The 12,500-nt window shown below is 41.4% G+C and overlaps 1 protein-coding gene across 2 annotated transcripts in view; it reads left to right on the top strand.

Annotated features, from left to right (window-relative positions):
- The window catches only part of LOC101862711, an 88,716-nt gene extending 77,518 nt beyond the window's left edge, over positions 1 to 11,198 (top strand). For both annotated transcript variants that reach the window (XM_005093725.3, XM_005093724.3), the window contains one exon: positions 9,266 to 11,198. In XM_005093725.3, coding sequence (XP_005093782.1) covers positions 9,266 to 10,593 — 1,328 coding nt within the window. In that variant the 3' untranslated portion in view covers positions 10,594 to 11,198. The remainder of the gene's footprint in view (positions 1 to 9,265) is intronic.
- The last annotated feature ends 1,302 nt before the right edge of the window (positions 11,199 to 12,500 follow it).

Raw genomic sequence — 12,500 nt, 5'->3', positions numbered from 1 at the left:
TTCCGCTTACTCGAGTCATTACGTTGCCGTCTACACCCACATTCAGAAGCAGCACGGAGGTGCATTATTTTAACTCATAATTTTTAGAGAGGCTGTAATGATAGAAAACTGCTGGTCATTTTGATTTTAAATAAGTCAAAGACTAACCGCCCCTCCCATTTTCGATCATTTTCCTCCACTGTCAAGGGCGAGTACTTTATCTGGTCTCCACCCGGAAGTAACGACGATTTGGCCCCGGCTGGTATCAGATCTACAGGCCAAGGACCACGTTCCCTGACCCAACATCTCATGGCCCAGATTCCGCGAGGAATCGAATTGGTGTCAGGGATGAAGCCATATATATATTCGGAAGGGATGAAGAGATAGATGTGTCGGGTTCAGAACTTGTTTGTGGTTTTAAACCAAAAAGTTGGGATGAGGGGCTGGAGTGGAAAAGTGTGGGGGGGGGGGGGGATCCAGTGGGGGTCTGAGAGTGGGATCGTTAGGGATGCCACGTATCTGTGAAAGAGGGTAGGTTTGAATGGTAGATGATATATAGATAAATGGATTAAAAGATAGATAGATAGATAGATAGATAGATAGATAGATAGATAGATAGATAGATAGATAGATAGATAGATAGATAGATAGATAGATAGATAGATAGATAGATAGATAGATAGATAGATAACCTGCTGCTATGTGATTGGGGTACGTCTGTCCATTCTGTTTACGGGTGTCCGTGTGTGTTTGCTTCAAATCATGAGTGAGTGGGGTGGGGTGGGGGGGGGGGTCGAAGCAGAGACACATAGACGTATAAATGGATTTAGTAAGGAACATTAAGATAGATGATCTAACAGCAGATAGAAGTACAAATGCTCGGAGAGGCAAGAAGTCAAAACAGATTGTAAGAAAGTATTGTTTTGCATTACAACAATTTCCAATGAAGTGTCTCCAGTCCTTTATCTTGGCTATTGAAGTTTTACAAACCTTTTGAATACCGTGTGTTTTACAGTACGGTCAGACATGGTACACACTAATTATTTATTTAAGTAAGCTTCGGAAAAAGCTACAAAGCTATGCAATGAAAACATGTAAGCTCATAATTGTAGTAATCAAACACAATTCCCCCCAAAGCTGCTGACAGCCTAGCTTTGAGTTATTTTCTGTGCAGGCTTTAGATTATGACACAAATTTTCTTTTTTGCTTTGTTTTTTTTTTTACCTCCAAATTTTTTTTTCAGTCAGATGTATGGGCTGTTCTTGCGAAACTATTTATTGACGTTTCAAGATAATCAAAAACATTCCAACTTTCGAGGTACCAAAATTCTTTTATTTCCTTTTGACATAATCATTTTTTAATAAAACAATTTGTTGTCAGTAACCTTTGAAAGTAAAAAGCCATGAACTCTCTGCACAAGTCATATAAACAACATGGTACATAAATAAACCCGCAGACTTAACAGTAAGAAGTAAGAGCTGATGATACACGATGGACGTTCTGGGACGTCAAATGGATGACGTACAAAACAGCGTTGGGTGTTTGCCTGTCATCTGTTATCGTGAGACTACAATGATATTTTGGCAAGAACGCGTTGTTTGCCCCACGCAGTTGCTGAGTCAAGAAAAGCCGGACGCATGTCTAGTTCAGAGAGGCGTTAGTTGGGAGGAAAATCCCACTATCTGTCATCAAAACTTCATCAGCAAAGCCGCGCCGGACTCGGTGGAGTAGAGCGTGACCTTTTGAACCGTACTACAGAAGAAGTAGGTGTTGAAATGCGCTCATGGAGTTAGTTGCACAGCTATGCTAGCTACTTGTCAGTGTCTCCTCCCCCCTCCCCCTTTCTGGTTCCTTTAGAAAGAATTTGAGAACACTCTTGTAGAAGGTTTTACACACCGGGTTCTGCGGTTTAGCTGTTAGACTCTCTGCTATCGCGCGTTGGAGACCCGAGCTAGATTCCCAGGTGGGGATAATATTTATCGAGTTTCTCAGCCTTTCGACTGGAATGTTGTATCCCTCTCAGCCCAGGTTGACTCAGATAGGCACGGTCGAAGCATGCCGCCTAAATTATCTAAATATGTGTCGAGAGGAGCGTAAAAACACCTACTTCAAAATAAAAAAAACAAACTTTCGCCACTATACATTCTTCAAAACAGCATTCGCGTTGGGTAGTATCCATCACTCTTACCTCGAGATTTATGGTAGCAAATTTGGGCTCTATTGATTTTCTCTTATTAACATAACGAACTGCACTGTAGATGACTTTTAGGTTGCAGAAACCTGTTGATAAGAGCCAGTGCGGCTTCAGTCGCATAGACAAAAGTCCTCTCAATACGACAAGGCCATTGAAAGTTGGTGATTTGGTCATCCCATGAAAGAAAAAGAGATGCACAATTTGTGTGAAAATGTGAAATGATAGGTCTATTTAACGCCCTTATCAACATTATTAGGCTATTTATGAGGCAGGACCTCCAATTTAAACGTAAAGTTCCTTTTCCTAGGACATAGTGTCGTGTCAAACAGAGGCTCGAACCCCGAAACCGCAATCTCACGATTAATATTAGGCTACCGACACCACCAAAAAACTTGGGTTTGGGGGATGCTGAAGAGAACAAAAAAAGGGGGTTTTCTTCGGGGGGGGGGGGGGGGGGGGGGAGGAAACAGTCACTACCCTTCAGTACGCTTTCGTCAACCATTTTGAATAAATCAGCCGAACGAAGCAAAATAACGTTTATTGAAATCCTGCATTTCTGATTGCAGAAAGGAAAGCTCGAACCAGCTCAAAATGTGATTCTCAGCAAGACTCTCAGTAATATAATGATTTAACCAATGCTAGAATGTTGTTGGGTGTCCGTTTGCGTTTGCCTCAAATTAAGAGTGCATGAGTGCATGGTTGAAAGAAGAAGCCGGGGCGGGGGGTCGATGGTGGACACAAAATGTCGCTATAACGAGCAAGGATTTACTTCTTCAAATGAATATATATCTAAATACACATAGAAGTTTATTTTTGACGTTGATGTTAATTTGGTGCAAAGAAAGTTGACGTCTTTTTTGAGGGATGCAGAGGATTGATATAATAAAAAAGATAGAGAACGGCAAACCCTTCAAAATAGCCGCTTCTTTGTCAATTTCAGTACCACAGCGGGTGGGAAGGGGCGTTGTCAGTTTGTATAGGAAAGTATAAAAATTGTAACTATTTCAGGCGACACTGCAGAGGCGTTTCTAAGCCTGTGGTGTCATACATTACAATCAAGTTGAGAAGGGCGTATGTTTTAAATCTTTGAATATAACGATACGTTTAAGTAGCTTTAGTTATGCGGTACTGAGCTTTAAAACGCGATCTTAGCATTTTGGTGTTGTCGATACTTCTGTGCATTCATTTACTGTGACAGTCTGCACTCTACGGGGCTTATATTGTTCAATAATAGGGTTTAAAAGATTAAACACTCCATCTCCGTTTTAGAAATAAAGCATTAAAATCTGGGAATTTTTAAGCAGGGGTTATTATGTCATGCTGCACAGCCCGTCACGCCTGAAGTAGATCACTGACGTCATCAGAAGTGAAAGGGCTTTGAAGTCAGACAAGTGGATCGTGTGACTGAATAAAACAGAAGAAAAATCTCTCAAGCAAACCCTGCGGTACTCTAAAAAGCCACGAACAAACGTTCCTTAGAATAGATACCTCTACCATTTGGGTATGAAAAGCAAGGAATATATTTTGGGTGACCGGTATATATAAAAAAGAGGCAGACTGATAGGTGGACAGATTGAAATAGTATGTCCCCAACTTCTATGAATCATGCTCAGTAAGGGCACATTCTCAAAACGAAATTCCACGCATGATTCGTCAGTTCAGTGTATGGTGATGAGATTTTAACAGTGTAGAAAAATAAATAAATGAATAGATACATGTATGGTTGAATGGATGGACTAACGGATGGATAGATAGATAGATAGATAGATAAATAGATAGATGGATAGATAGATAGATAGATAGATAGATAGATAGATAGATAGATAGATAGATAGATGGATGGATGGATAGATAGATAGATAGATAGATAGATAGGTAAAAGGGTGGATTAACAGATAAATAGACGATCTGAAAAGTGGATAAACGTGGAAACATGATGGGAGAAGAGGAGACATAATGTAGAATGAATTATTCATTCCTTGTATATGTGAACAAAGTGCACTCATAATATACGAGTTGCTGCCCTTCTCAACCAGAACCACTAGGTTCATTAAAGTATCCACTACATCCCAAGTGGGTACTTACTTCACATGTACTGTTCTCACGGTGAACTTGTTCACCACGGTAAAGGCTACACGCATCTAATTTGTCTCACAGTAAAGAATGTTTCCTCCTAGTATATCTTACTTATGGACAACGTGAGCTGATGGGTAACGTGATATAAAAGACCTTTTTTATAACACCCGAGTAAAAGAATGAGGGGAGAACCTTGATTGCCCATGTCTGTTTCAGATCTGACAAGTCAATAAAGAAAATTGTTTCGTTCTTTCACAAGCAGCTGAAGCAAACAATAATGAATGTTTCTCCGTGAGGTCATGTGTTATTTGTTCCATGTATGCACTCAGACATTGTCAACGTGCCGATTTGCTCAAACAGAATGTTATAGAACTAGTATCAAATTTCTCAAAACCGAGTCCTATGGAAATGTATGCCCAACTTTGGAAAAAAACCCAACATGAACCGAGAAACTAACCTCAAGAAAGAATTTAAGCAAGTGCGCCTACAAATGAAACTTCTCTATTTTAAAATGATATATTATTATTTGTATTTGTCTCGCCGTATCTTTAAGTCTCATTTAGTTGCGTGTTCTCTATAAATAATTGAAGAAACAATGATGTGCCTTCTTGTAAAATGTCAGTCAAGACTAGGCAGAGATAATCGCCCTTACAGTGACGTAAATGTTAAGGCGGTCATTTAATGGTGTGTAAGTGTTTTGATAGTGATGTATGTTTTTGCTTGCTTTTGTTACAGTTAACTTTCTGTTGGCGAGAATAAGACTGGGGTCTTACGGTCTTCATAGGTGGAAAAAAAAACGAACCGTAAAACATGACCCTTGTTTTATGTCTGATTTACGTACAGCGTTTTGTTACCAGATTTGATTGTTAAGTGTATATCAAAAAGCCTTAGTACCTTTAAAATATGCTTTTGAAATGCCAATGGAAAATATGGGATAAAAGCTGTGCTTTGTCTTGTTTCCGGCCCACTGTGGTCTCAATCACACAAGTATGTACATCCCCGACTCTTGTTCTTTTGTGATCTCATCATGCCATGGGTGAGCGACCACAGCTACGGATTCTTGTCTGCATCGACTTCCACTTTTCCATTTGAGGAGGTTCATTACCCGCAGGGACGCGTGATCTGATTGCACTTTAGTCATCGCCTAGACATATTTGTACATAGATACCTTTGAGGCTTTGTAAGCGCCCACGCTTTCGGGTTTCTTGAGTCACAGACGTAAAACAAGGGGTGGAACCGAGAAATTGAGTAATTTAATTATTTTTTTATCACCCGCAAGGCACTTGTAGCTTGAGTATTGCCTCCCCTGCTGCGTAAGTTCGCCTGCTCCCGCCCTGAAGCCGATTTGTCTACACTCTGAACTGCTCCATAATGAGATGATAGTTCTGGGATTTCCTGCGGTTACTTCTAGTGGCCTTGAGAATAATTGTAGACTTGACTTTTGTGTCTCTCTGAGTGGGGCCTTTGGGGAGGGCTTTTCTTGCTACGAGATCGGATTAGATCTCTTCAGAGAAATCCCCCGTTGTGAGCAAGCTTGGCCTTAATAATACCCCGACCTCACACCTCACGCTCTTTGGCCTTGCTCAGGCGTTTGCTCCCCTTTACACCTACGTATCCCTCCGCCTACCCCCCCCCCTCCCGTCCAACACCCTCCCCTTCACACACACACACACACACACACACACACACACACACACACACACACAAACACACATACTCACACACACTTACACACACACGCACATACGCGCGTTTTTTTCATGGAAACAATATATTTACCAAAGTAACACCAAAAGCGACAGATCAAATCCCTAACTTCGAAAAACAGTTAATTGTAAAGTCAGTTTCCATTTTAATTCCTATTCATTTACTGTCAACTTTAAGACTGCGCTACGCTGTATACAACGACACCTCTCTTTGTTCAGCCAAACTGCAGTTTAAAAAAACCCAAACACCTTTTTCCTACTTTTGTATATTGGATAAATATTTACTGATAATGTTTCATTTCGTCCCCCGAGTGGCCAATCTGAAATAAAAAAAGGCTTCCTCGACCTCTAACTTGTGGCAGGCGTCCTGTTTGTAATGCCGCACAATCATTCTAGTGTAGTTACTTGGAAACGAAAACCACCTTCAATTCACTGTTTTTCAAATCTACAATTCTCTTTTAAATTGGTCAGTTGTCTGTCGGTATGTATGTTCCGATCCGCTGTGAACTACTGGTCTTGCAGAATGACATCTCATCATGTACTTGATTCAGAAATGCACTGAAAATCGAACTATCTTGAAGGACATCATGGACAGTTTTGGAAAGATCACCAGAAATAAGTTGAACCACTGTAACTGATGTGTTATGTTAAGTCAGTGTTTTGCACCAATTCCTCTCTTTCCTCTCATACTCTCGCAAACACACACACACTCACACACACACACACACTCACACACACACACACACACACACACACAAACACACAAACACACGCACATGCGCGCGCGCACAAATACACAGACGCAGACGCACACATATACACACATACACGTATACACATACGCACGCAAACACATTCATTTATGTACACGCTCTAACAACATTCAGACACACACGCAAGCACACACACACACACACACACACACACACACACACACACACACACACACACATAAATCACACATACACTTACACACATACATAAACTCACCCAAACTCACGCGCACATGTGTACACACATTTTCTTTCTTTGAAGAAAACAGGTTATATTCAAACAATTGTAACCTCCTTGCTTGACACGTCAAAATCCCACTTTACATACCTTCCCCCATTCGCCTTTGGTCAAGGGATGGAACCTTGACAAACCCTGTGCGGATGGTTGCTAAGCTTGTAGAAAAAATGCCAGGGAAGCGGAAAGGGTGGGAGGGGGGGGGGGTTAGAGGGAACATAAATGGGAAATATTATGTACTTTTACAGCCGTCTCCTGTAGCCTATATCGAGTAGGGGAATGCTTAACAATTCTTCGTGTAAAGGGGGCAAATTAGGGAGACAGAGGGTTGGGGGTGGGAGCAGATGCAGTATTACTGGTGGACGAGTTTCGTATTGGGGGAGGGGGAGGCATTGGTGGACGTGTGGGGCATGATAGTAGAGGGATCATTGTAAATGGTTGGGCATGGTAAGGAGACGAGTCTTTTTAGGAGGCCGAAGAATATTGACAAGAAACAGTGTGACCTAGTCGCCTCGGAGCGCCCCAGTCTCGCCCCAATCCCCCAATGGTTTTACACAAAAAACGCATTGGGACAGATGCCAGTGATACAGCATCTGAAATATCAGAGTCTGGAGCCAAAATTACGTAAAAGGGAGAAGGAGGTGCATTGTCGGCGTGGGAGTGCAAATACTCTCAGTGTGACGAGGAGTGGGTGTGTATTGTTTTGGAACGTCTTCGAGGCTTTTATCACTCTGGCGGAATAGTAATCCTGTCATGATCGATGCCGACGATTGGGGATTCAGGTTTTAGACCGGTGGTGGCGACTCCGAGCCCAGAGATTTGTAATTTCGGCTATTATTCTGATCTTTGCTAAAACTCGTACGCTTTAAAGCTCGGCCCTGCTCTTGTGAAGAGAGGAGAAGCTTCTTCCGTGGTGATAGCGGCTAGCTAATAGTCACGTGCCCATAGTTTTCGTCTTACAAGGTGGCTCTCGAAAAGGCACTTTTCAAAATTGCTTTATCATTGCCTTTGTTGCAGTAGGCAGGAAATGGCGGCTTTCAGTAACCGAGTGTTATCAGAATGGGTTTAGAAAATATTTTATTATAGAAAAAGCTGATACATCAAACCATACTATGTCCAATTATTTTTATTTAGTTTCACTATCGTTGTTTTTATGTGGTGGGCTCTGTAATTTAAAGGAACGAAGCAAAATACAAATCGTGCTTGCAATCCTGTTGTCTGCTTTCCTTGTAGCAGAGAAAAAAAATCTTGACAACGAAAACCTTTTTAGAAGTGGCTATTTTGTTAACCGCATGACTACAGAATAGAGTTCAGAACCCCATATTTTAATCGCTACTCGTATCTGGAACAGGTCAGTCCGGAAGAGGGCATGTCGTGCTATTTCAGTATCAGGTGCGGTGGGTCTCTGACATGCTGCTCAGTTTACGCAAAACACATCATCAATCATTCACAGAAGGGCAAGAATGCGCGTTAGGAAGAGCTGAGTCAGCGTGGGAGTATCTTGGCCACCTTTTTGAACCTTAAGAAATCGCTGTTGTTAACTTTATCAAAGACAAGGTATGTGTACATTGAAAATACCAACTGACGCAAGCCACACTCGAACTGCTTACTAAGACGTCTTGTTATCTTTTCAAGTATTAGCATTATTAGTTACCAAAACAGTTTTGGGGTGAATATCGAGTTTATACACTGAGTTGGGAAGATATAAGCAAATATTCAGATCAGCATTTAAATTTAACATCATTGTTTTAGGACTATCATAATTGCTGTTTATTGCAATTCTTACTGTTACTTTCTGTACTTTTGATTTGATTTTGGACGTCCTTCCCCAACTCTCCTGTTGCGTTTGTACTTCGATGTGTATATTTATTCCGAAAGCTGACTTTAAATAATTATGTTTACAATTTTGCTTTTATGTGTATGGAAATATTACTGATCGCCCCCCCCCTCCCCCTCCCTTTTTTTCTCTTGTGCGAAATATACATATAAACTATGGCCGAACATACATGTATGGCGTTTACGTCATTGCTTTGTGTTTGTCTTTTTCGCTTTCAACTCCTTCGACTTATTCTTTATAATTCTACCTCTTGCCTTCTAAATTTCATCTGGTCAATAATACACGTTTGAAATCATATCTGTGTCCTGACCGATCCCCACACTGCCCGAAAAAGCAACAACAACAAAAAAGCAAAAACAACAAACAAACACTTCATGTTGACCCACCTTAAAATTATAGTTCCCATTGTGTTTGATTTACCAATAGATTGTAACATCTCTCTCTCTTTTACATCTCTATTCACAGATCGGAATATTCTCGCCTTTTCACTGAAAAACGAAACAGTGAGTGGCACGAGGATGGTCACCAAGATCTATCTCTGGCTCTATGTTTGGAAGCGTGAACGGAAGAAGAAGATGACGTCGTCATCTCGTCCCATTACGTCATCGGCTTCCTCTTCCGGTCCCTCGGCGCGCGACATGGCCGCCAAGCGGAGAGGTGCCAGAAACAAGAGACAAAAGAAAGGCAAGATGATCAAAATCCGTGTGTTTTTGTCTGACGAGAACGGCAAGCGGGGGCAGAGGATAGCGCAGCTGAAGAAAAAAGTGCATAAGAGTAAATGGGAGACACTTGGGTTACCCGTGTCCCTTGTGAAGTCGATTGAAAGCTCAAGTCGGGGTAATAAACTCTGGTTAAAGGTGGAGTGTAAGCGCTGCACACGGCGCACACAGCTAGTATTTCCAACCACATCTGACTCTAAGAAATGTCGTAGGAACAAGAGAAAGAAAAGGAAAGGGAGAACTAGAAAGTCATCGAAAGATAAGAAATCAATGAGAAGATTAAGGAAAAAGTGTGCAAGTGAGGTGGCAGATTCAAAAATGTTTCCTTTCATTGTCCTAGAGGAGAAACCTATGTCTGCAAATAGTCGTCCGAAGAGGGATGTAGAGAAGGAAAACGCTCCTGTTTTTCCGTTCCGTCCCCGATTCAGGGGAAAACGGGAGAAAGAAAGGTTTGGGTCTCAGCCTGAAAAAAATACAAGGGCTGAGATGCAAGCACACATCGTAAACCAAGAGCAAACTTGCTGCAGGGAACAGAAAGTCTTCATCGAATTCAGTGATCTCAATCTTGATGATGTCATCGTAGCACCGTCAGGTTTTACCCTCACCACTTGCACTGGCTCGTGCTTTGGTGACGTCACGTCAACGTCAACAAACAATGTCCATTCTCTTTGCTCAGGCAAGCATCCCCAAAACGAGATGCTTTCAAATACTGCGTCAGATGGCCAAATGGTGACCTCCTTTCCGGCTCAACACAAGACTTTGTCAGCCGATGACAATAGCACAAATACTAGTCACACGTCTCAAAAAATCCGTCAGCACGTGAGAAACTTTCTCGAGACAGAAGACCCCAACGTGCGTCGTGGACCTCACAGTTTCCTCAGTATCGTTGCCAGTAGAAAGCGACGCCGCTTGAAGTTGAAGGAGCCGCCCCCTCAATGCGGGCCTGTTGAAAGACAAAGTTTAGTGATTGTGCATTTTACTCAAGACAATAACTTAGTACAATCGGAACTGCCAAATTTCCTTATTTCAAAGTGTGGTTGCAAGGGCAATTTGTTACCAAACAAAGGGACGTAAAAAGTTGACCTCTTGGGGCATGGAGAGAGAGAGAGAGATAGATAAATAGAGAGAGAGAGAGAGAGAGAGAGAGAGAGAGAGAGAGAGAGAGAGAGAGTGAGAGAGAGACAGAGAGGGAGAGAGAGAGATTTAGTCAGAGTGAGACAGAGAGACTTTTGTATAATATTTATACGTTATGATTATATTATATCAAACCATATTCCATAATTTATTGGTCATTACAATGCTCAGGCATTTCATTACACTGACCACTGATCGAATGAGTATTGAGTATTCTTATGTGTGATAGAATTTCAATGAGGATTAGGAATCGGATAGCCATGGCGCTTTATGCTGATACGTGTTGACTTCTCTTACGACATAAGATGCTGGTCTGTTATAGTTGTGTTGTGCTTGTTTTAATCATTGTTTCATATGCTATATTTGTTATGGTAAACACATCTGAGGGTGTTTTTTTTTTCGAAACGTTTGTCCTGTTTAGAATGTTACCCATTGCCAGGTATAGCCAGGGGTGTGTGAAAGTAAGTGGTATAAAGATCCAATCGGTTGTTTTTTATTTGCTTAGAAAGTTCTGCGATACATACAAAGAGATGGAAAGAAAGAAAGGGATCGGGAGAAATAGAGAAGAATAGATAGATAGATAGATAGATAGATAGATAGATAGATAGATAGATAGATAGATAGATAGATAGATAGATAGATAGATAGATAGATAGGGATTGAGAGAGAGAGAGAGAGAGAGAGAGAGAGAGAGAGAGAGAGAGAGAGAGAGAGAAAGAGAGAGTAATGAAAAAGGTAGAGAAGGCGAAAGAAATTTGGAGGAGGGAGGGGGATAAAGTACATGAGAAGGAGGGAAATTGAGAGAGAGAGAGAGAGAGAGAGAGAGAGAGAGAGAGAGAGAGAGAAAGAGAGAAAGAGAGAGAGAAAGAGAGAGAGAAAGAGAGAGAGAGAAAGAGAGAGAAGGGGGGTGGGGAGGGAGAGAGAAAGAGAAAGAGAGCTAGTCCATAGTGTTTCTGACAGAATTAATGACACCCGCCATCTTCATCGCGCGCTCCATGTGATACTTGTATATCTATAAGCGCTCAACAGAACAACATGAATTGACTTCTAACAAGATATTGCTTTTATATTCTGTCATACTTCCAAAATCTTTGTTATTTGACTGGATATAGAATCATAGATGTAATCTTACACTGAGCCATCTCCCCTCCTCTTCCCCAATCCTCTGTAAGATGCGCTGGTTTATTCGCATCTTTTCAGATAATTTTTTAGACAGATGAGCCAATCTTTAGACGTTAAATTATGATGTTCCATTGTCAGTTCTATGTGTTGAACAATACGTGTTGTTACGTGTCTCGTCCTGCGAGTTTCATAGTCAATCTGTCTCGCTAGTGATACATAGATTCTCACTGACAGACACACAAACAGACACTCAGACAGACATACAGATACAGGTTTTGCCTCAAATCGTCCAGCTTTTTCTGTAAGAAGCTAGCTTTCAGGTCTGAAAATGTACCCAACCCTATCATAATTATCTTGTTACATTCCTTCTACATGTACCTTAAGTGATGTAGACCTTTGCGACTGAAAACCCAATTAAAGTCGATCACATATTTTCACAAGTAAAGTCTCAAGTTAGATGCACAGAGTATCTCACTCTCGAATATATGACCGACTTCTAAATGGTCATTACAGTGTCTGTTAGGATGTAAAACATAAACATGACAATTCTTCCAACGGACAGAATACAAGAGACCCAAACCACTATTTGAACAGAGAGCGTAGGTTCTAATCTCCTGTAGGCCCTCTCATGCCAACATTTTCGCGCAACGCAACGTGTAGAGGAGATAGCAGACAGATAAGGCAAGAAAGGATGGGAATATAAGAAGCTAGATAGTGGAGAGAGA

This window comes from Aplysia californica, unplaced genomic scaffold (assembly GCF_000002075.1).
Source record: "Aplysia californica isolate F4 #8 unplaced genomic scaffold, AplCal3.0 scaffold00068, whole genome shotgun sequence".
Taxonomy (NCBI): Eukaryota; Metazoa; Mollusca; class Gastropoda; order Aplysiida; family Aplysiidae; genus Aplysia; species Aplysia californica.
The sequence above is the reverse complement of the archived record's forward strand: the minus strand, read 5'-3'. Positions and strand labels throughout refer to the sequence as shown.